Source organism: Rhyacophila brunnea, unplaced genomic scaffold (assembly GCF_057557595.1).
Source record: "Rhyacophila brunnea isolate RB1 unplaced genomic scaffold, BYU_Rbru_1.0 scaffold_23, whole genome shotgun sequence".
Classification (NCBI taxonomy): Eukaryota; Metazoa; Arthropoda; class Insecta; order Trichoptera; family Rhyacophilidae; genus Rhyacophila; species Rhyacophila brunnea.
This window is the reverse complement of record NW_028232893.1, coordinates 24973139-24998774: the sequence shown is the minus strand read 5'-3', so window position 1 is coordinate 24998774 and position 25636 is coordinate 24973139. Positions and strand designations below refer to the sequence as shown.

The window sequence follows — 25636 nt, the reverse complement described above, 5'->3', positions numbered from 1 at the left end:
GCAATATTTATCATTCAAAATATTCAAAATAAACTCGAGAAACATGTTGATTTGGTAAGTTTTCACAAATATTTATCATTTTGTGCCTATTTCATATTTTTAAAAAGATTTATTTTATTCTAATCATATCTGGCCTACACGATAAGGTTAGATCAGTGATTATAGAAATCCATGAGAGTCGAACAACGGAAATATTTGGATAACCCAGGGGGTTTAGTTTGATCTCTACACATTGTGGAATAGATATTTAAGTCTACATTATGCTCTATCATTGTCATGGGCCTCATCTCATGAAGCGGGCCATCAGGCTGGGATCTTTGGCGGGCTACCCTACCTATCGATAAGGATAAAGGCAGTGTGACGCTCTACAGTGGCGTTTTCCGAATGGTGTACGCGGTAAAATTAATGTGTATAGGTATTTAGTGTTTATTGTATATTTTAATACATCCGTTTGAATTATGGAGATGTCGAGTACTGACACATACTTACAAATTGTATCGTACAACGAAATAATTTGTCTGTAGGAGAGACTTTTCAAACAATTGAAAAACTAAAAATCATACGCTGTTTTTCAAATTAAAGATAATTTCTAGTTCAATAATAGGTACAATGATGAATCTGTATCCATAGCTCTGAGAGTGGGAAAGTTTATATTTGATTGAATTTCTCACATTTACGTTGTTAAATCTGGATTTAATCGGGATATTCATCTGTTCTCAAAACATTGCAACCACTGTAATGTCGTGAATAGAAGTAATATTAGTTTATCGCTGAAAACATGATAGTTTGGACGCTAAAGACGCACCTGGCGCGTAATGACCAGGCGGCCGATCGATGTAATTAGCGTGCATTTTAAATGTGGTAATTAAAAAATCATTATCTAGTCTGCAGTGAATGAGAAACGTGCTAGTTTCTTTCAATCACAAGAATCACACTAAATAAAGTAAACGTTAATTTACTGTCTCAAAACAAATATAATATTATACCTAAATGTCCAAATTTTCAATAAATGGTTCATTTTTTAAAGTATATTTTTTTCATTTTTGCCTTATCCACTATCATGTGTGAAAGGGTTCAAAAGAGGACTACAGGTCAAACAAGTTTGAGAAACACTGCACTAGACGATATTTATATTTGACCATGTATTTTTTCCACGCGGAACTAACCTGCCATTGGTAATGCCAATTGGGAGGGCAATAACTCTGTTCAATCAAATCACTTCGAATATTGATATATTCCACCTGCATGAGGACGAGTACCATGAGGATGAGTATATAGGTAGGTATTGTTTTATAAGTTCAATAGGGTCTGCTTAGCTCATTAGGTGTACTTCCTTGTATCTAATTTATATTTTTTTATATGTACACTTGTCTACTGTTTAATGACTAAATACTTACTTATTTATTTTTTTTATAATTATTATAATACTGTTTTTAATAATATTTCTTTGTTTCTAAATGTCAAGTGACTTACCTATGTTTGACAAGTAGAGTAGAAATAATGGCATCCCGATTATGGCGTAGAGGATTGTTGTCACCTTTCCCCATTTCGTGCGAGGCGCTATGTTCCCATACCCTGAAAAAACAAATAATATATATTTAATTTCTGAATATTTAACAATGTTTTTTGATATTATTGACACAGAACATATTTTATGAACCAGTAAAGTTATATAATATTATGTATTAATATGACTTTCAGCTTTTTCCGTTTATGATTCAATGTCCGATCTGGCATCTAAATACCACAGTAAACAACTATAATATTTCAGTAATTTTCGACATACTTCGAGCGGCGTTCAGATTTATACACCTAAGATTATTACACAGTGGGTACAAGCAGGGGGGTGTATCAGGCATACACCTAAGAGGTATTAAATGATTTGTATGCAGTCCAGACTGTAGAGATCTGTTGGATCGACTGCTTAACAAAATGGCGGTATGTCATGTGACAGGATATTGTAGATATCTACTAGAACTACTGTTACAAAATGGCGGTGAAAAATGTGACCAGCTATCATAGATGTTATCCAGCTATATTGTACATTTATATTTGCCATGTGTAATAAATATTTTTTTTATTCAACGAATAATTACAAGATTTAGAAATGTCATACTTACATAATTTTAAAACACTTCTGAAAAATATATAACTACTAGAAAAATTCTTTTTGAAACAAATACGACACCCAGCAAGATCGTGAAGGATTAAATAATTATAATGTATGTTTATTATCTCTTCATTATTTATTAATGTTTCTTTATAAAATAAATATATTCTTTGAACCTTGTGTTTATCAAGTGGAGAAATCTTATTTCAATTATTTCCAGTAATTTAATTATCCTCTAGATAATTTATTAATAATATTTCATATTACAGAGTTTTTATTGTGCAGCATGTTTATTAGGTATATTGTTATAATTTATAATAAATTGTGACATATTATTTAATTTGTGATATATGGATGTTAGTATTGTTGCAAAAAATACCTACCTATACCATACCTACTATAAGTGATATTATATTTATATACATATTCATATCGTTATCATCATCAACTAGGATCAATCCACTGCTGGATGAAGGGTTCCGCAACCTGATTCTACTACTAGCGGTTAAACAAATTCGTGATAGTATACCTATTTCTATCATCCTTATCGACATCGACCTGAACCAATCCACTGCTGGATAAAGGCCTCCCTACCCTGATTCTACTCCTTTCTGTCATTTGAATTGCTGTATTTATCAAAATCGTTAATATTATATTTATCTACATATTCATATCGTTATTATCATCATCATCAACAACTACGGTCAATCCACTGATGGATGAAGGATTCCTCAACTTGATTCTATTACTAGCGGTTAAACAAATTTGTGATATTATACCTATTTCTATCATCCTTATCAACATCGACTTGAACCAATTCACTGCTGGATAAAGACCTCCCTAGCCTGATTCTACTCTTTTCTGTCATTTGAATTGCTATATTCGGTTGTATAATTGGTATATCGGTTGAGTGGATTTTGCGTTAAAATCAGACAAACGGATAGACAGATAGAGATTACAAGTTTATATCATGGGCCAAACATAAATATACGTCAGTAAATTTGTACCTTAATCTCGATTCAATTTACTCTGTGACCATATCGTGCTTATTGATTTAATAAGTGTTTGTCGTATTGTATATTTTTATCTTTTAACATTTTTGATGCGCCATTTTTTTTGATCTAGCCTTTCTATTTTAAATAATAATGTGTAAATTATCATTTTCGTTGTGTCATCTTAACTGACTTACAAATAAATAATTATTCATCATTCGCTTAACTCCAGATCATATCCAAAATGAAAACACTCATGAATCCATGAGGTAAGTATTGCAAAAAAAAAAAACAATGTGACTTTCAACAGATGGCACACCGATCAGGAATCAAACGTACTAACCATAAGTACTCTGCTCTGAGACATTCGCAGCAGAGAGGTTAAAATGGAATAAATAAGTTTATTAGGTCGAGAGTTCTTATTTTGAATATTTATATTTTGTTTACTGGATTTTTCAAATGTCAAATGAATATGAAACAAAACACAACCGGATTGGTGAAAAACACATTGAAATCTACTAAAACGTGTGTGAAATTAAATATTTTCGTAATAATTGACTAGTGATAATTAATATTAGATAAAATTTATTAAATAATGTCAAAGGATAGGTGTGCAGTAAAAGGGTGTGATAATTTACCAACCACGAGTAAGAAGAGTTAAGAAAACATGAAACGGTGGTGAAATTCTGTCGATCCCAAAAACTAAGGTGGGCTGGACACGTTGAGAGAATGCCTGAGCACAGGACGCTAAAAATCATGACCAAGTGGATCCCACAGCGGAAACGGTCTAGGGGCAGACCAAAGAAGAAGTGGGCTGACTGTATCGAAGAGGACTGGAGAAAGATGGGGAGGGCTGGAGACTGGAGAGGAGCAGCCAGGGAAAGGAGCGTGTGGAGGACAATTGTAGAGGAGGCCAAATCCCGCCCCGGGATGTAGTGCCGAGAAAGAAGAAGAAGGTACCTACCTATTTATACATAAGGATAAAAATTCTCATGATTTTTGATAAATTTGATATTTTAAGGGGTACTTTAAATAAACTAATGTGTTCCTCAAAAAATCGATTCTCTAGCGAGAATCATAATATAATACTCTTTAAGAGTAAATGACATTTTATCATTTTGAACCTTGAATATATAAAATAAAACTACATGAATTAATTTGTGTAAATATTTAAATTAACATGGCGTTAATCGTCTATAATGAAAATGTACCTATTTATTTTTGCAATGTTTTCCGCTCATTTATCAGTATACATAGTTTCAATATTGCATTACAAATGGAATTATTCCAATTAAAAGCTATCTCATTTAATATAAATTATATAAGCCTTCAGTAAAATTTCTTGTGATTAATTGAAAAATGTTAAACCTTACTTTGATTTAAGATTTTATTGAATTTGTCATATTACATTCTGTTTTCGATAATCTGATGATATTTTGTTGTAATATTATGTATTTATATTTTTATTGTATATGCTGTTCTGTGTATTTCAAAAAATAAAATGTCAAACATATAATATTTTTTTGTTTTTAATTCCCGCCTAAGTCCCAGTCCAAGATTCAAGCCACTTTTTAAAACAAAGACCTCCAGTTCAAGATTCGAGCCATTTTTTAAAACGATGACCTCCAGTCCAAATTAGAGAGAGATATATAGAGAATGATTTTGAACCACTTCTACACATTGATGTGGCTTATCTATAGTATCTCCTATATATTATTATCCTACAGCTGTGCCCGTTTTTGCGAGCGATTGTGTGACTTATTCGTCATGTCCAATAGGTTTAAATGAAAAATTCAGTAGAGAAACGTTCTTTATTCAAGTATAAAAGTATGGAATTTGATAAATTTCGTTGCGTTTTAGGGTTTTTTAGGGTTATTTTGACTGTTTTACAATAGATTTTCGATCGGCACGTGACTTTTTTTACAACACATATTAATTAGGGAATTTATTTTTTCGATGTGTTTGCAACACTGAAAATATTATATTTCAAAATGGCGGCTACTCCGTCAATCGTAATGACAATATGATAAATAATGCCTTTGTATTAGAAACAAAAGATGTTTATTTAGGTTTTGGTGACTTTTAGAAACGGATACTACTCTCAATCAAGTGATTTGGCGAATTGTTTATGTTTTAGTGAATTTTTAATCCGGATATTATTCTCAATCAAGCGATTTGGTGCGATCTTAATTAACATAATATTACCCTTTCAGTAGAGGTTAAATAAAACTACCTAATACATGTGTACCTATATTATATTAAAACACTATACTTATCCTAATAATACATTCAATCGTTTGAAGTTGTTATTATAATATTAGATTCATATTACCGGCGAAGTATACCATGTCACATCAATCTGACAGCTGCTGTATGTGTATGATGTGTCACCGTCACCATTCTAATTTAAGTTGTGAAGCAAATACCTATTGTGTATCTACTGTTGATGAAGTTATACGCCAGGTAAGTGCATATGCTCCTGGTTTAAAACATCATTCTGGTTTTCTGGTCATTATGACATTATTTTAATGCAACACTTGACGTATATTATTTACGGTCACATTCATAACTGATATTATATTTTTAGACCGTGAAAAACAATATATGTATTTGTCAGGTCCACGACATTATAAGCCGACATGTTAGCCACTCAGTCATTGTGGGTTTCAAAAACCTGAATCAATCCAAACCTTCATCAAACTGTTCAAGCAAAGTAATTCCATTCCTTTCGTTCACAAATTATGTTATCAAATTTGTGATAATATTTACCTAGGTACCTATTCAATTCATTATTATTATCACCATCATCCTCGATCAATCTACTGTTAGATGAAGTTCTCTCCAACCTAATTCTATTTATCTGGTAATATAGTAATTACGGTGAGTACGTAGATATGTATATATTAATGTATAACGATGGTATTTGAATTTAAATTGTAATGGATTTAATATATAACAAATTTTGTGATAGGTACGTTGTCTTGACTTTCAAATTATTAAGTTATTTAAAATAATAATATTATGCACTATTCTGCTCACGTTTTTCAATTATGGTTGATAGTACCGATCAGTGTTACATTTTTCAAACTGTTTGAAATTGGACCCACTGAAGTAAATTTATTTATTATAAGTATTGAGGTCAATTATTCTCTTTCCCCAATTATGAAATGTGGTGATAAAACTAACTATTTTCACTCTCCAGGTTAGGTTTGGTTTGGTCTAAAAAGAAAGTTGTAAAATCTCATGTCCACCTCTGCGGCACATTTACTACAGATTTTTTTATGTTTACGATAAATGGATGTTAGCCACTCGGTTAACCTATTATGTCCATACTGGTACAGTTCGGTTATGAGGAATACAGCGAAAAACACATTTTGAAAATAGCTGAGATACTGGATTATTTGTTAGGTTAACCTAACCAAACCTAACATATCGGCTATTTTCAAAATGTGTTTTCCGCTGAATACCTCATAACAGAACTGTACCGCAGAATCTTATTAATTGCATTTTTCGACATTTATCCGACTGTCATTTATTTTATCAGCTTCACAATAATTCACAATAACAAACATAGACTAAAATATTTTTATTCGAACTTTTATATTCAAAGACAACGTAAACATAATTATTTTTAGGGAGGTAAATTATTAAAAATGACATTTACTATAGGTAATTATTACACAACGTATATAATATTATTTCATTTTATATTGTTAATATTTTATTACATAATATAAGTAAAATGCATGCGTGCGTATAAGCAAATAAAATAGTGAATTATGATAATTTCATACCCTAATCACACTATGAGTCGTCTACGTCGTATTATCCATTATTTCCATTCGCGTGGTTATATAGAAGAATTAATATGTATCACTATGCTTATTCGCATTCCACTACTGGATGAAGGTTTTATCAATAATCCTATTGGTCATATGAACTGCTATATCTATTAAAATTGGTGATATTAAAATTTACCTACCCATTTATATCGTCATTATTATCATGAACCAGGATCAATCCACTGCTCGATGAAGGCCTCTCAAAACTAATTCCATTCCTGTTTCATATATACATTGCTGCATTTATCAAATATTTCAATATAATATATTCATTTCATCGTTATCATCATTAGACCAGGTCAATCCACTGCTGGATGAAGGCTTCTCTAAGCCGATTCTACTCTTTTTGGTCCTATGAATAATCGCTATATAATATACATAATCTACCTATTTATAATGCCATTATCATAATCAGTTTATATCAATACACTGCTGGACGAATTCTTTTCCAACCTAATAATTACTTCCTCTCAGATCTATATGTTTCTTCTTTTATCAACATTTGTTTCGATATGAACGTCCCGCAGCGTGAAACATATTATCGCTAAAATTTTAATTCAAATTTTAATTTTTTTAAATATTATTCTATGGCTGCAAGCATTTTTTTAGACAATGAAACAAAACAACTTAATAGTTTAAATTTATTTTTTATATGGCTAACCTTCTTCTATTACATTATATTCAATCGCAATCAAATTGTCAGGTATTATGCTAGGTCTAGCAGCCTGGGATGGTATCAGATGACATCCTGAAGGCCAAAATCCATAATAGACTATACATATGACGCTAAATTTATATCGACAGTAACGACTTGCAAATTGTAAAAGTAACAAATCAGCGACATGCCAAACGGCGCCGTCTCTGCATACTTCACAATTTTATTAAAATCCAATATCATTTCATTAGGACGCCAAGCTGTCTGCAAGACCTAGCGAGACAGACTGGCGAGAGCCAGCTGGCTCAGCTAGTATAGTATATTAGTCTATGGGTACAAGAAAGCCTGTAGACGGCAGTGGGTGATGATTAGCTTAGCTCATTTGGTGTACCTACTTCCTTCTATATAATTTATATTTTTTTGAATTTACACTTTTCTACTCTTTAATAACTTTAATACTGATCTATTTCTATTTTATATAATACTGTTTCAATGATATTTTCAAGTGTCTTATTGTGAATGTCTTAAATTATTAATTGGTATTATTTACTATAATATGTAAAAATAAATAAGATTTGAATTTGAATAATTGAGTCATCAATTTTATATGGAGTGTGCGAAATTGGATATGGTTGACTATGTGGAAATACGGATATTGCGGAAATTATAATTGGAGTCAGCTATTTACTGTGTTTGCAATAATTGGATACTACGGCAAATTGATATTAAGGAATTTGCAATTGCGGTCAGTTATTTAATATCGCTGATCAATACGCTGACACGGCTTGAGATGTTTATCCCCAAACTTGATTCAAACAACTGGATACGACTGAACGTTAAATAAATACTCATTATTATGCTTTCGTCTTTTTATTATACGCAAAATATAAAATAAAAATGTATCAGGTAAACAAAAGACGCAGTAGGCAACACAGTAACATCAATCATGTTTTAATAAACAGACAACAAGAAGATGGGAGGGGGACTGGTCGAATTAAATTAAATTAAGACTTATTGCCTGTCCGTATTGCATATTTATTTTAATAAAGATACATTTTTTTCAAAAATAATCCACCAAATTGACTGGCAGACGTGATGAATAAATTATTTTTTGTTTATCAAACAGCTATAAAGTAGGCATTTCAGTATCCAAAATTTTGGGCATATTTTCCTTGTCTGTCATCAGTATTGCCAACTACTAACTGTATGTGACAAAAACATTCAATTCAATTCATTTTTTTTAACATAATATTTGTTATGGGTTGGAGACATTATATCAATAATAAAATAAAAAAGCCTTTTTATTTCTTACAAACAAAAGTAAATGACAGTTAATTGACTATATCTTATGAATATATAATATATAACCTATGAATATATCTATTATGTATATATATATCTATCTATGATTGTATTATCTACTTATTTTCTAGTTTATATAATATTATTATAAGATATTAGATATATAGACACCCACGGTGGTCGCGTGGCTTAAGCGTTGGACTATCAAGCCGTGGGTCTCGGGTTCGAATCCTAGCAAGTACACAATATATTGTTTTTCAATTTGTGTGTGAGTCAGGGTATGGACCTAATAGGTTGAGCAAGTGGCTGACATCCATTTCTCGTAAAAAAATATGTTAATACAAACCTTAACCCTGTGGAGGCCCATATGATCCTATTAGGATCAGACATGGTCGAAAAAAAAATATTATTATTTTTTTTTAATACATAATATATAAGTATTAAGATTTTTTATTTTGTATATAATACTATTAGATAAAGTTTATAAATTAAACAATGATAATAATATGTAATTAGTTTGTTTGGTTTGTAAGAACCCCTCTTCGGGTGAAGGCCTCCTCCAAAGAGTCCCACTGGACTCTGTTTTTGGCTATTTGTAGCCAATTTGGGCCCGCTGTCTTTATGATGTTGTCTTGCCATCTCGCATGGGGTCTTCCTTTATAGCGTTTCCCTTTTGGGCTGTTCCATGAAGTAATTATTTTTGTCCATCTCTCATCTTGTAGTCGCGCTATATGACCCGCCCATTTCCATTTAAGTCTTTGAGCACGGATTAGAGCATCTGTGGCTTTTGAAATATTACTAATTTTTTGTCTTTTGTTGATATTTAGCATACTGCTTTCCATACCGCGTTGGCAGCTGGTGATTTTGTTCTCTACTATGCTAGATTATATCCAGGTCTGACAGGCATAGTTCATCAGGCATCACTCTAGTTTTTATCTTTTTTGTCATATCGCCTTTAAATATTTACTTTAAGCTCCAGTATTTATTCCAAGAACTATAAGATATTATATTAAAAGATATTAATTAGGTAAATTAATATTGTCCATTTTTTCACTTTATAAGACATTTATCACACACTTACTCGTACACTAATATAAATTTTAATATAACAGCAATTATGTGTTACTGGTTAGATATTGTTTTATATTTCTGGATAGGCAGGAATAAAATCGATGATAAAACAAAATTAGACATGATTGAACATGACACAAGATTAAGTAAAACAATGAATTTATTATTTCCACCAAGTGTCGAACCTACCGATAACGTTGACTCACTTATAGTTAGGAACGTAATTTGAGTAAGTATACATAACATATTGTGGACATTACAAATTATAAGTTAAAAACGTTCACAATATGACATGAAACATTATTATAAAGAAGAAGAAAAAATAAGTAATAAAAGCGATAAAATGAAAATATAAAAAGAGAACATAATATTATAAACATACAAAAGCAGTGAAAATACAATTTTGCATATTATATAGTAGTTCAAAGAAGAACACCAAGTTTTTTAACGAGACCCTATTTTAAGAATTTATAAAATAGCGTCCAACTAAACTAACCTTCACGATACTGGAATATATCAACACCCAGAGCAATTTGGTAAACATAGATATTGATATGCCAGGGTATACCAGATGGGGTATGAAAATAAGGTATTTGGCAGGAAAAAACGCTAGATTTTGAGAAAATAAAATTTAAGGTTTGAAATTCAAGTCAGTCAAGTCAAAGTGAAAGTCATGGGTCTAAGTGCCAAAAATGTGAAACTGAGATGTAACAAAAAAAGAATAAAACCATGTATTATACGAACATAAAAACATTTTTATTTTTACAAAGTTACGGAAGAAGATCAGTATATAAATGATAATTGTACATAATTTTAATGATAAAATAAACAAAGGAAGAATAAAATATTTAAACATGGACAATATTAAAAGGTTCTATGTTGAGCGGTATGTAAGGCACATAGAACCCACGCATATTTTAATAAAATTTATTTGTGTGACAAAAATGATAGAGTTCGAATCTTAGACCCTTCAGAATATCATTAGGTTTGGCATATAGATTGTATTGAAGTGCAAAACTTGTCATATAACTTTTTGGCACTTAGAACCTCTAATTAGACTTTCAACCCTTCAATTTTACTAATCAAAAAAATGGGCATACATATTGTAAAAATCACACCACATTTTCGCAGAAACTCATTACAAAATTGACAAATAAATAATTAATCAATCTAAAAACCTTCGACATTTTTTTATAATAAGGTAATACCAGAGAGTGGAATTCACGATAATCGTCAATATGATGCCACATGCATAAGTACACATTAAATTATAATATCTTATACCAATAAACCTATCACTGTAATGCTTGCTCCTATTGTTTCATTGTAATATTTTATTTCTCAAGTACCGACTTACCTACATTAAACATCTGAATAAATGAACTAAAAATCTAGCTTATTTTCAGCATATTTGAAAGCATCAAATAATGCTAATAAAACGCCGTAAGCTAGATGCATTTTTGCAAGCTAGACGCCTATCAAAAAATGGTAGATATGGCAAGAAAAACGCTAAGTTGGCAACGCTGTATATCATTGCTCTAAGTGCTGAGAATAAACCTTTTATTGAAATTAGTCAGGTTACTCGTATCACTATTTTTGTCTTTGAGTACCGCCATCTTTAGATTAATAAAGCCTGAGCATAACTTTTTGCACAAGCAACGAGTGGTCTACTTTTCAGCGGTTAAAATCAGATCCCTGATTGCTTGACATATTGATTCGCCCTTTCTCGTTTCAAATAGAATTATAAAAAAAATCTCAAATCAAATATATAAACTATCAGTGATATTTATAAATAATATACATTCCTGTTATTCATCAGCTGTCAAAGTCAGACTAGTCCTTCACACAAAAACCGGTGGTAATATCGATTTCCAAAAAATATGTAACATTGATCTATGCATTACATTTCTAGAAGGTGTGTTAATACTAGTGTATTATTTATCATGTAACTTATCTATTTAAATCAAACCATTCCCTGTGTGAACACGACAGACACGTCAGTATGAGAACAATGACAGTTCATAAATCGACAACAACAGAAGGGGCGGAAAAAGTAGGACTAGTCGTTGTGAATGTATCGGCTTTCTACTTTAGTCGGCAATGCTTTGAGACAATATTTTTATCTTTAAGGCGATGTCTTTAGCCTAAATAACACATATAATGTGACTTTTACGCCATCTATTTATATTTAAAGGCATCTACCATGAATTTCTAAAAATCTGTTACTAAAAACTTTGGTCAATTCCAACTAGATGGCAGTAAGTTACTATAATAAGTTGCAAGTATGATTAAATAAAATTGCCAGATGAAAAAAATCGCTAGACAAAAATTCATTTACATATTATAAGAATATAATATATTCTACTTACTATAATATTATTATATATATACTTATTCAAATAATTATTATTTTTTTTAAATAAGTACAATATTTTATTATATCGTATTGACATTTTTATGATAGTATAATAGTATATTACAATATATTGTAGGTATATAATTTGATCAAATTCAATTACACAAAAAACGTTGTTTATGGAATTACCTTCACTTATTATAATATAAAAAAGTTCCACTAGTTATTTTGTAATATGTGACAATCTAATTCACTGTGAATTGACACATATAATTTTAAATCGTCTGCCAAGAGTAAAAACTGGATTCCATTGATAACATTGACAATGTCACAAGATTTGATATAATACACGTGATATGATATAAGAAAATAAAATATAATCGCTAAGACACTTCGCTTTCTTCCATTTTTTGTGATGCAAGTGCTTTAGTCGTATGTTTTTAATTAAATCAAAATTGAACCATTTTGGGTAGCGACGCGAAGAGCCCGATGATTTTTTTATAAAGAATGACTTGTCAAATACATTATATTGGTAAAATACCTTCACTGCAGCATTGACGCCACTAATCGAATATAAAATTTCCCAATCAATATTCTGAAATTCGTAATACATAATATGCAATAGGTCGCCCTTAAAGAAGTTCCACAAATTATTATTAATAAACTTCGATTCAGTACATTCACTGTCTCCATTTCCAACATTATGATGTTGAATACGACTATGAATATGAAATCAATTTATACTTGCCAACTTCTTTTTTCGTATGCATGAGATTCCCAAAAACCTTATAGGCTATATACTGCACGTTTGTATGCATGAGTAAACACGTAATTAGCTGTTAAGTGACGTCACGAATGTGACATATCATGTGTCATGGTGTTCGTATTATAAAATTTCATTCCCCGATAAATAATTCAAAATTTTGAAATTGTAAATGTGTCTGAAAGTGTGCGAACGGTACCATATAAATTTAATAATTATACATGAATAATTATTATGTACTTTAAATAATTTATCAGCTATTTTATCACATGTATTTTATAATTATTCTACTGTACGAAAGGTTGTATTGCCAGTAAACTTTTCCATTTGGTGGCAACACTGAATACATTTGGTGGCAATACTGAATATTATTATGACTAACTTCACTTCAATTATTGAGATGTCAAAAGAGAATAAGAATAAATGACAGAAAATGCAAATGATTTAAGACAATAATATGTAATGATCTCTGTATAATATTATCATTTATACCAATCACCGTATGATACTATTGATGTTTCCAGTGTATTTGAGAGTTGTGTCTTGTTTATTACAGTTATCTTACAATAATTAACTAGGTAGGTAGGTGGTACCGTAATATTTTGAAGAACGCAGAATGCTTACAATTGTATATTTTAATGCCAGATACAGCAGTAGATACATATTTTTGCGGTGGTTTAGCGGAGATATTTTATCGTAATCTTACGTAAGTCCATCTTATGTCTCCATGAGAAATATTGCAAGCGAAATAGGTGAAATAAGCGAGGCATTTTATCAGTTACCTACTATCTAGATTATAAGACTAGGGATCAAAATTATACGTATTTTGTAAACAGCACGACTAGGAACTGTTTTTAAAGTTCGCAAATGTTTTACAGAATCTACAAAACGAATAAGGGCCTAAACCAAATGTTTGTTGCAATGAATGCAAAATTAAAATGACATTTGAAAGTGACAGCTGAGGCAGCCATTTTTAATGGCGCGTGACGTCAGATCGCGTACGTCACAAAGAGTGTTATTAGCTATTCGATGGAAAATCGGTTAAATAGCTTATAAAGAATTTGGGAATCTCATACATACGGCCCTTGTGAATACAAAAGGCCAATATAGGGCCAAAGGAAATAATATTGAAACACATACGTAGATTACAAATACTTTTTATTATCACAAGTCTGGCAATTGTAGGAATATATTTTAGAAGAATTGCCAAAGAAACCAAAATAACCACTACATTATAGTAGGTATATAATATAATATTGTAGGTATATAATTTGATCAAATTCAATTACACAAAAAACGTTGTTTATGGAATTACTTCACTTATTATAATATAAAAAAGTTCCACTAGTTATTTTATAGCGAATTTACAATCTGCTCGTATACTCGCCCAGTGTCATCATCGAACAAGCTAACAAGCAGATTATAAACAATCTACCGAGAAAAGTTGACAGCCGGCAGAGCGCAGTAGAGCGATGGTAGCGACGTCCCGGTAAAAAAACGAACAACTCATTTTGACATTTACCGTTTTGACGTTTTAAAATGGAAACATTATTCGGCAAGCATTTTACTTTCATTTACATTCCATTTCATAGCGTTAAAGCCCGATAAAAGTAAACAACAATACAATATTATGATTTCAACTCGCTAGCTTGTATATATTATCTATACTTTTTTGCGTATATTATCTATTGTCTATGATCTGCAACTACGTTCTGTCAAAATAGTCGCTGGCTTGTGGCTTCTCAGCGAATGGAAAGTTTTGTGTGTCATCATCACAATCGCAGTAGCTGAATCACCCGCTTTTAAATTTGTCAACAAACACCTTGTAAAGTAGTTCAATGTCATTGACGCAGGACTTGGATTTTTTAACACTTGTAGTTTGCACTGAGTAGGTAGGTATTTCACTATCTAACAGAATAACCACTACCTACCTACATAATAAATAGTATATTATACTGCTGTACGATGGCAGGTTATCGAATATTGAAGGAACTGCTGCTTGACGCCACTTTTCATGTCACCGTCCATGGGAAAACGAAATGTAGATAGCACCGGATTTTTTTTATAAAAACTATCATACATAGTTAGATTTTCATCACGTAGCAGAACATCGCCGAGGCATCTGAAAATATTAAATAAAAAATTAGATCAATGTTTACTTGTTGTACCTATAATTGCATTACTACTGGTATGGAGATAAGATAGGTAGGTACCTACCTACCTCTTCTGTCACACTTACTTTTGATTATCAAAAAACAAAGCAGTTTATAGTCAGTAGTTTCGGTCAATAATATTATGCTCTCATTTTAAAAATAAATTATATTACATACCTAGGTACCTACTGAACATTCAACATAACGAATTGCTTTGTCATAAACATAACCTCAAACTGACGTAAAGTATTTATAATTTTACGAAAACGATGAGTCTTCGCCTAAAATAATATATATTGATGATAAATGCTTATGATGGTGATTGAAAATACAGTATATTTAACTCTTTTAAATAATTTTTGAATGTTTGTTTGACAATCAAAACTGCGTGACATAGGTAGTTTGTCATTGATGTATGATAATATTATTATACACTGAAAAGTTTACTTACTTGACAAAAATGTTACTGATGATCGATTCATTCCTGTTTTCAAACAATATAATAATAGCCAAATATGTAAAGAAGATGATAATTAATTGTTATAAACCCGATATTCGATCGACAGCACGAATGCTACCATATGTAAAAATGCGAGATTTGTATATTTTTTGATTATTTTTATCATAAATAATGGTAAAAAACAGTTGTAATTTAAGCAAATACTAATTGCAAATAATTTGCAGTTACAAATTTTGAATATAGGCAGGTTCCTACGTATATTAAGTAAAATATATTTTAATTATTAAGTTATTTTTATTCATATGGCAATTTCGCCTCGAAGTTTTACCACAAACTGATTCTAGCCAAAATGAAGCAGAAAAATGTTATGTTGTCTTGTCTATGTGTGAGTTTCATTTTCAACGTCATGTTGTTGCATGTGTGTGTATTTTGTATATATGTATTGTTTCGAAATAGTTCCACGGTGGCAGCACCGGACAGCTAAACATCGGTTGAATTTGGACAATTATTATGATTTCGATTTTTATCGATTCGTTAATATACAAAAATACAAGATTAAATTTAAATAACTCCCGTAAAAATTAATAAATAGTATTTTTAATAGAAACGCTAAGCGTTTTTCGTCGTTAATTGAGTCTAAACCAAGATATTTTGATTTTAAAAACATGCTTTCTAACCTATAAATCGATGTTTTTTAAATTTGAAAAAAAAGATATAAGGGTATAATAAATTCCAATTTTCGTTTAGCGTTTCCCTAGGTAATAAGATTTACGTACATTTTTATCGTAATTTTGATAATAAATCTTATGTCATTCATTCTTACCACCCGATAGAAATGTACCGAATTTGACACGTATTTTTGGTATATAGAACTCCACGATACTTCTTAATTTTTTATTTTATTTTTCTCATTATTTTTGAATATATATTTACCGATTAATAAACTTTTCTAGCTATTTTTCGATAACAACTTTACCTAGAGACATCACCTTAAACCTGCTTTGAGACTTTAATTTGCAAGCTCCTGCATCCTGTTCCGAAGGTCTTCTGGATCGTTTGCTAAGACAATAATGTCGTCTCCAAAATGACCTGCATTTTGAACTGAGGTATTCACAGTTAATGATAATTATTCCACTATTCTCCCAGTCAAGTCGCCAGAATAGAATATACTTCATTATCTTAAATTATTATATGCACAACTACGAACAGTTTTATTAATATTATTAATATCACAAATTAAATATAAATTGTTTATTGTGAACAAGAACGGCCTCCTAATTACGCCATCTATTTTAATTTTTGTAGAAAACTCTCGTAGAAGTAATTTTACATTTCAATTATTTCATATTGTGCGTGCTTGCTACTTAAGCGAATCCGTATCATTAAATTGTATTAAAACTGTCTCAAGGTTCAATTAGTAAATATTTAACACTTATTTGGTTCTCTTATTTATGTTAATAGTTGAAAAATAATGTTTCATCTAAACGTAAAACTGGCTTTTATTTTAATAGAGCAAATTTTCAGAGAGATTAAGCAATTTTAAGCTTCAATTTTACTACGCTGTATATTAGTTTTTAGTACTGTTTTATTGCTAAGTAGAATATGGACGACCTTTGAGTCTACATAATAATATTTACATAATAAAAATTTATATTTTAATGAGTACAATTATTATATTTATTAAAACTAATGATTTTTAAAAATCATCAGAAACATAATAATATAGGTACTTACTCATTAAACCTTGACAATATTACAGTAGTTAAGAGGGAAATGCTTATTTTAGCAACATATTATATAAGTATACCTTAGTATTTTCTCATTATTTGCTATAAAATGATCAAAAATTAAAACATAACTATATATAATATTATATTAAGAGGAATTAGTGGATAAGGAAGCATACAAGGGTTTGCGATGTGATAGAGCTCGTTAAAAGCCTCAAATGGAGATGGGCTGGATACATAGCTCGAATAAGAGACAATAGTTGGACAAATGTAGTCATCCAGTGGTATCCAAGAAGTATAAAACGTCCGCAAGGTAGACCCAGAGGCCGCTGGATCGATGAAATGATAAAATTTTGCGGAAGACGTGGCAACGCAACGCACAGGACCGAGAGAAGTGGAATCAACTTGGAGAGGCCTTCTTCCAGCAGTGAATAGATTCAGGCTAATAATGATGAATATATATATATATATATATATATATAATATTATATATTATCGTCCCTTTAATAATAATTCATCAAACGATTACTTTCCGACCACCTTCCTACAAGGCATGCTCACTTTTCACCCTTCTCGAATCTCGTAGGTCACGTCTGCTCTTAAAAATATTTTTGCCTGCTATCACGAGGGATGCTTTGCAATCCTGGTGTCCTAAATAATCTAAATGTATATGCGCCTGTCAATTAACCAGATGGTCACAGCCATGATATGAGTTTGAGTCAGAACTGTTTTCTCGATTCAACTCGAGTAAGTTTAGTCTCGAGGCAACATAAGTGAGGGGTGCAAGACTAGTGAAAGCACTCCCTAAAGACGTAGACATTTTCAATGATGTACTTTAGAGTCACGGATAATATCCATACAGCCGAAAGTAAAAAAGCCTCAAACATTTCTTCTTCACTCTCTCCACCATAAGGCCGTCCTTCAACTGATACTGGGCAATAGACCCATTCTTAAGTCTGCTTCCAACTAAGGAGTTATAGAGAATTTTTAGTACCGTAAAATCAGAAAACACCGGGGATGTACGCAAGACAAAGCCAAACATTTGTAGCACATTTTTACAGATGGTATCCATATGACCACTTAACATCAGTTTACTATCTAACGTAATGCCAAGATCCCTTATAGATGACATTTTCGAGAGAACTACTGGAAAAACAATACTTGTGAAGCTTTAGTAAACGATAAAATATTGCAATTTATCAATATTATCCAGATTGTTACGCCTGCCACAAATCAGAAGGTTGCGTGTTCATATCACGTCAGGGTCACCACTGTTGGTGTCACCACTGTGGAGTTCGATGTGTGGGTTATGGTGTAGAGGATGATGATGAAGAAGTCGAAGATGTGTGCAGGAGCGAGTTTTATTTGTAGCCTAACGATCGGTACAATAGTATAAATACAATAAGAGTACATATTATCTACTGAGATACTTACGATCCAGGTACTTAGATTCGAGTGACATTTTGATAAATCATTATTCTTAATTTATACAGTCAAAAGTAATACCTAAACAGTATATTCCCGTACATAATTATATTGAACGGGTCAGCGGTTTAAATATGAGTAGCTTGTGAATTTTATTTATTATTACAGTCATAATATAATATGATACTATGGGAAAGGATTATTCGACTAATTTTCTATTGCGATACCGTATTTCATATCGCCAATCAATGTGCTGATCCAACTAAACAGTAAACTTGTTTACCGTTATATGAGTCGCTGAGAAATTATTATTGCCGGTCGAATAATTTCATACATTAAAAAATAGATATTTGATCTCTAATATACTGACAGCTACAATCTAATATATTATCGAACATACAAACCTTGATAACCATTGGTGTCGCGCCAATCTGTGGTTAATTGTTTAATGTACAGATTCGCGCGACACTTGGTTACGGGTTCAAATCCCGTCGAGTTTCGTATTTTTTTTTCAAATATCTTTTTTTCTAGTGGGTATATATCTTAGGTGTTTTCAAGTTATTTATTTTCAATATATAGAATGTTACATTCTCAAAATCTTGTGAATTATTTGTTTGAATGAAATAAATGGTTTAATAATAATAAATATTATCTAAATCAAGTCGAATTTGACGTCAATCGTTCAAAAGTAAACCTTCTAAAGTAATATCAGTATCGAAATAAATTTCTAATTGATTCATGTTAATTTCTAATTTTCATGGCATTTTTCTAAACTGTACCTACCCTCGATTTTTACTATCACCAGATTCCAGAGGGTTTCAAACTTTTTTGCAAAAAGTACTCTATAGTACTACTACAGTACTGTTACTGAATTTTTTTTTAGTATCATAATGTTGTGCCACAATCACGGCCCACACAAGAGGGGGGGGGGGCTGACAAGGCTCTAGCCTGGGGGCCCGGGATCAAAGGGGGCCGACGTGGCGGGTAGACCAAATAACTGAGATAAACATACATAACAAATTTGCTCTAATATTAAAAAAGTCGCCTGAGGCGCTACTTTAATTCTTGGCCATTATTTTTTTAAATAATTACGTGACGGTGCGATATAATTTTAAATTATTTTTTACATGCAACAACTCCACAATTTTATTTAAGATGCATTAAAAATATAAAAATCGCTAATAATACACTGAATACCCTTAATTTTAACTTTGAAACCATTTAGAAAGTACCACTGTAAAATCACACTGCTTTTAACCATAGCGATAGGTAAGGGGGCCGCTAAAGAACCTAGCCTGAGTTCCCGATTAAGGATGTGGGGGCCATGGCCATAATTCTTCATAAAATATCATTTTTAAATGACTCCTGTAAAAATTTTAGTCAGATTCGATACACGGTTATAATCTCACAATATATAAATTTTATTCTTGTAAATTGTTGCAGCAATTGCAGAAAATAACTTTTATGCAATCAAAAAAAAATAACCTATTTATTATTATTGAATAAATTTTAGACAATAATTAAAGATTGCATTGACGCATTCGATGATTACTTTGCAAACACCAACGACTATTTTTCAGGCAGTATAAAACAATTGAAAAATGGTAGAAAATGGAAAGATCAACATTTTCCAACTACCATGTTTCCGCTGTTTTCATTATTTGTTGATTTTCTTTACGTTTATTTTCCAAAGTTAAGTTGAAGACTGCAAAGTGGGTAGCACTTCTCATCTACAATATATTATATTTCATAACGAAAGCGTTCAATGAAAGTTTCGAGACGGAAGTGAAGAGCTTTTGATTGGCTTCGATGATCAGCGTTGTGAAGAAAACAAATAAATGTTAGATTATATGTATTGAACGATATTTTAATTATATAGCATATGAAATGATTGACTTAATATAATAAAAATGTATAAAATACAAAAATAACATATTTACATATACATGTATATCTTCTTTCTTTAAAAGTCTTTTATTTATATCAACGGCTTAAGGCGATATCTTACGATACTTATCGATATTTACCAGAGGCACCTAACGGAAAAATACGAAGCTTACAATTTGATAATTTACAATATTTACTGGCGTATGCATGTAACAGCAAACTGCATTCAAGCTCTTTAACGAAAATTTGCATTCATAAACCTAAATAGAGTCCGTTGAATAGTGACGTCACGTCGCTGACGTAATACGCGTCATGCCATGACTAATGTTACCAACTTTTAAATTTTGATTCCCCGATAATTTTTTAAAATTTTGAAATTGTGAATATGTGTAAAAATGTGCAGACAGTACCATATAAATTTAATAAATATAAATGAATATTTATTATGAACTTTAAATAATTTATTTGTTATAATATCATATATAGTTTATACTTCTGAATGCACAAAAGGATAAAGTATACCCAGTAAACAATTCCATAATATGGCAATACAGCTTCGCGGGCTCATTGACAATATTGACATTTCCATCGTTCCTCGATATCTCTATACGTTTTTACAATTTTAGCATTTTTTCCATCATGAATCCATCTATAGCCCAACGACGACGGGCAGTTAACTTCAATCAAAACGAACTAAACCTACTAAATGCTTCTTGTGATGAACTCATTTTAGACGTATATTAAAGTGATACTGACAGATCGCGCAGATCGCCGCCATTTTAAGTTTGGTGCGCATTCCTGAACGCATCTTCGTGACGTATGCATTTTTTATAGTTTTCTTATTCGGCCGATAAACCATTAACTGCGTTGAGTGCGGTTCAAGACTGTATGAATACGGCTGTTAAACTGCATTATTTAATCAAATATATTGTATCTCAACACATTAAAAAGAAAAATATTTTTTATTTTAAGTCAAATATAAACGGCATTTGTGGACACATTATATTTGAAATACTCTTTTGTCCATTTAAACCGTTCATCAAACGTGTAATATTGTTAAGGATGTTGACAAAAATAAAACTGCGGTATGTTTATGTTAAATAGACCCTTTTTTAATTGTAAAAAAGGTTATAAAATGTGATTTTTTCAAAGGACCCCATCTTATTAATGCATTAATTTATATTTTATGATCATATTTATTATTAAAATTTAGTTTATTAAGTTTTCTATGTTTTGTCGTAGAAAATTTTGACTTATTCATAGTTTTAATATTTTTATATTTATAAAAAAACATTGATTTTTATTAAAATATAAAAAATATTGTGTACAACTTGAAATCTTTTTTATTTATATGAAATCTTATTTAGGTACGGTCCCAATATTTAATTCAACCGGGTATCAATGTGAATTTATAAAAGCTTGAAAAAAAGACAAATTTTCAAGAAAACATCATTTGGAAATGATTACAAGAGATGAAAATATAAATATTATTAAATTCTACAGGTTTTTTTAAAAAGGTTTCGTCGATAGCTATTTCGGTTGTAACACTATTATCAAGACTTGTCAACAGACTTATCAAGACTAGTCTTGATAATGGTGCTACAACCGGAATAGCTATCGACAAAACCTTTTTTAAAAAATCTGTAGAATTTAATATTATTTATATTTTCATTTCTTGTAAAATGGAATTCTACCATGTAAATGCTAACTTAATTAATGTAAATGATTACTTTTCGCCTACGGCGATAAAAGTATTAGAATATTATTATAGATTTGTAAATATATCAGGAATGTCAATTTATTAACCTAACTGTTTCAATTCAATATTGTCTCATAGAACTAGTATAATGTAATACCAAAGTAAAAAAATAATATAAACAATAAAGAGTGGCGATCCAAGTCAGATTGCAATCTACACTTAATCTCTTTTGTAATTTATCCCTCTAAAATTGTGTCAGCGAGGTAAAGGATTCAAGAGGTTTTAAAAATATTTCAAGGATTCTGTCGAACAAAAAACTTTGCAAATTATTACAATAGAAATAATTACAAGATAAAAAGAACTTTTTATATACCACGTTTTTAAATTTTCTGTTAAATCATTTAAACTTGACAATTATATTATGTATTAATAATTAATACCTTTTTTGTACTTGATAGAAATACTGAATAAAAATATAGAATACTGAAATGTCATATTGACATTTCATATTGATTTCCATAGTAACGCACGTATATATTAATAATTTAGTTGCTAGGACCCCCTTAGCAACCAATAATGGTGTCGAAATAACTTCCCATACAAAACAGAATTAACTGAAAATGAATTCAGTTCTGCTTAAAGATGGCTAAAAGTATTAAAAGAATGCATTGTCGTCGTGTTCTGATATATTCTAAAAGTTTCAAATGTCTAACTAGTCGGGAAGTTAGTTAAAAATTAATCGATTGCAAGATCTATATTGGACAAACAAGAAAAAAATTGTTCTGGACAAACAAGAATACAAGCTAATAAAAACGTGGTAAAATAAAACTCTCTTACATTTTTACTTAGTATAAAATAATAATAATAATGTGAAATTGTCAAATACTTGATACGAGTAATATAATATATTATTAAAAGATTAATTTTTCATGTATAAATATTCATTGCAATCTTGTTAGACTTTGCAATATTAAAATTATTATATGGCATTGGTGAGGGGTTAGGTGTGCTGTTAATATCTGACATAAATAGTGCACACTAAACTTTATTTGTTTTCATTGAAATAAGAATACAATTTGCAGATGGTGGTGATTAATTTAATTAAACCTTACCTAAACCTAACCATGATAGTTTAGGTATGCTATGAGCGATCCGACAAAAATAATGCAAACTTTTTCAGTCAAACTTATTTGTTTTTGTTGACTATATTTATAAGAAGGGTTTTAAATAATATCAACCATAACCAAACCACAATATATAAAAATAATTCTTTTTCTATCTAATCTAAAATTGTGTATGGTTTAATGGCATAAATTAAGATATTTTATAGATACACGAATATTTTTTGACTATTAGGTAGGTTTGATTGAATTTCGAAAACTAAAAATACTTTATACTTATTGTAGTCTTAGTTCAATTAAAACAAAATATACGTTTGACGGTCAAAGCTTAGAGTGCAATTTTTATGTCGGATCCAGCCTACCTCCCCCCTTCACTACTGATATAACATAATTATGGAAACTATGCTGGTTGCAACATTTTTTCTTTAATTTATTTGTATCTAATTGTTTATTTTTACAACTTTTATTTTGTTAACTGTCAATTCATGGTGGAACTGCATTGTATTGTTGTTTTTATTTAATAAAACGCATTTTTTTGTAGTACTTTCTGTCGCTTTGGATTTTGTTTAATAAATATTGTTTTAAAAAAAATGTATTCAGTTGAAAATGTCCCTCTGAGGCGGACGAAACCGGTCCTAATCTATTGTTTAAAAGTGGAATAAGTACTACAAAAAAAGCGTTTTATTAAATAAAAACAACAATATTATTACAACGTTTTTCTTAGCTCGTATTCTTATTTGTCTGGTGGTTGTTTGTCCGGTAAAAATATTGTAATCAATTTTTAACTAACTTCCCGACTAGCTAGACATTTGAAACTTCTAGAATATATTATCAAAACACGATGCTAATGCATTTTTAATACTTTTAGCCATCTTTAACTAGAATTGAATTCATTTTCGGTTAATTCTGTTTTGAATGAAAAGTTATTTCGACACCATTATTGGTTGCTAGGGGTCTGGGGTCCTAGCAACTAACTTAATTAACAAACGTATCCCAACGGTAGTATATTATATACATTACATATTATACTGATGTAATATTACGATTCAATTAAATATTGTGGTTATTATAATCTGCCTGGGAGGCTGTGGGAAGGGTAGAAGAAAAATCAACTAGAACCAATGTATTACAGTCTGGAATATTGTAAGAATGAGTGGAGAAAATATCAGAAACAAAAAGGAATAAATTAACCGTCGTATTGTGTAAGAATTCTAGAATATTTTGTATTTCAAAGAACAATCCAAGTTAACTATGTCTTACTGAAGTAACTTCGGTGCACTTCTGTTAACTTTCAGTTAAAAGTATTACTCGTAATTATTATTATTATTTATATCTACGTACCTACACCAAAAAATTTAAAGAATATTTTTTAAGAAGAAGAATTAAAAAGAAGTAAGTAGTACTGAATTTGATTTTAAAGTGTGTTGTTTGCAGAGAATTTTTTTCGAGAATAAATTTTAGGAGAATATTCATTAATTTTAGAATACCTATCTAAAAAAAATTAAACAGGTAACATAGAATAATGGAAACTGGTTTACCCTATTATAGGCCTAAAACAATGTTGAAACATGGTTTGCTTCATTACCTTAGGTCAGTGGTCGGCAAAATAATTAGTCAATAGAGTCAAATATCAATAGTACAACGATTGAGATTTATTTTGAGAGCCAAATTTCTTAAACTTAAATTATATATAGTTACCTATACTATTTATTAACTTAGTAAAATTTAGTTAATGTTTTAAGTCTTAATTAAACTATAGGTACCTACACTGAATAAAACTTGATAGCATAGTACTGTTATGTCCTCTCGATGAGTACTTTTAGGAAACAGGTGATCTGGGTTGGCAGGTATCCTATATAGTTTGATGGTATTAACCTTCCTTAAGTTTCTTACCAGAATTGGGACACTCTGTGAAACTCCTTGATGTAATTCTTCACAGTTGTAAATTTAAAGACTGTACGTCTCCGAAGGTAAGTTGTCAGGAGAATTACCTTCTAGGATGCTGGAGCGGTGGGCGTTGGTAATTAATTGTGACCACGGTGGCGTAATAGAGAGAGGCAATAGACACAGGGA

The 25636-nt window shown here is 30.6% G+C and overlaps 1 protein-coding gene across 3 annotated transcripts in view; it reads right to left on the bottom strand.

The window, feature by feature from the left end:
- The window catches only part of LOC147069762 (TWiK family of potassium channels protein 18-like), a 345182-nt gene that overhangs the window by 74117 nt on the left and 245429 nt on the right, over nucleotides 1-25636 (bottom strand). For all 3 annotated transcript variants that reach the window (XM_085950716.1, XM_085950718.1, XM_085950717.1), the window contains one exon: nucleotides 1474-1575. In XM_085950716.1, the coding sequence (XP_085806842.1) occupies nucleotides 1474-1575 (102 nt within the window). The remainder of the gene's footprint in view (nucleotides 1-1473; nucleotides 1576-25636) is intronic.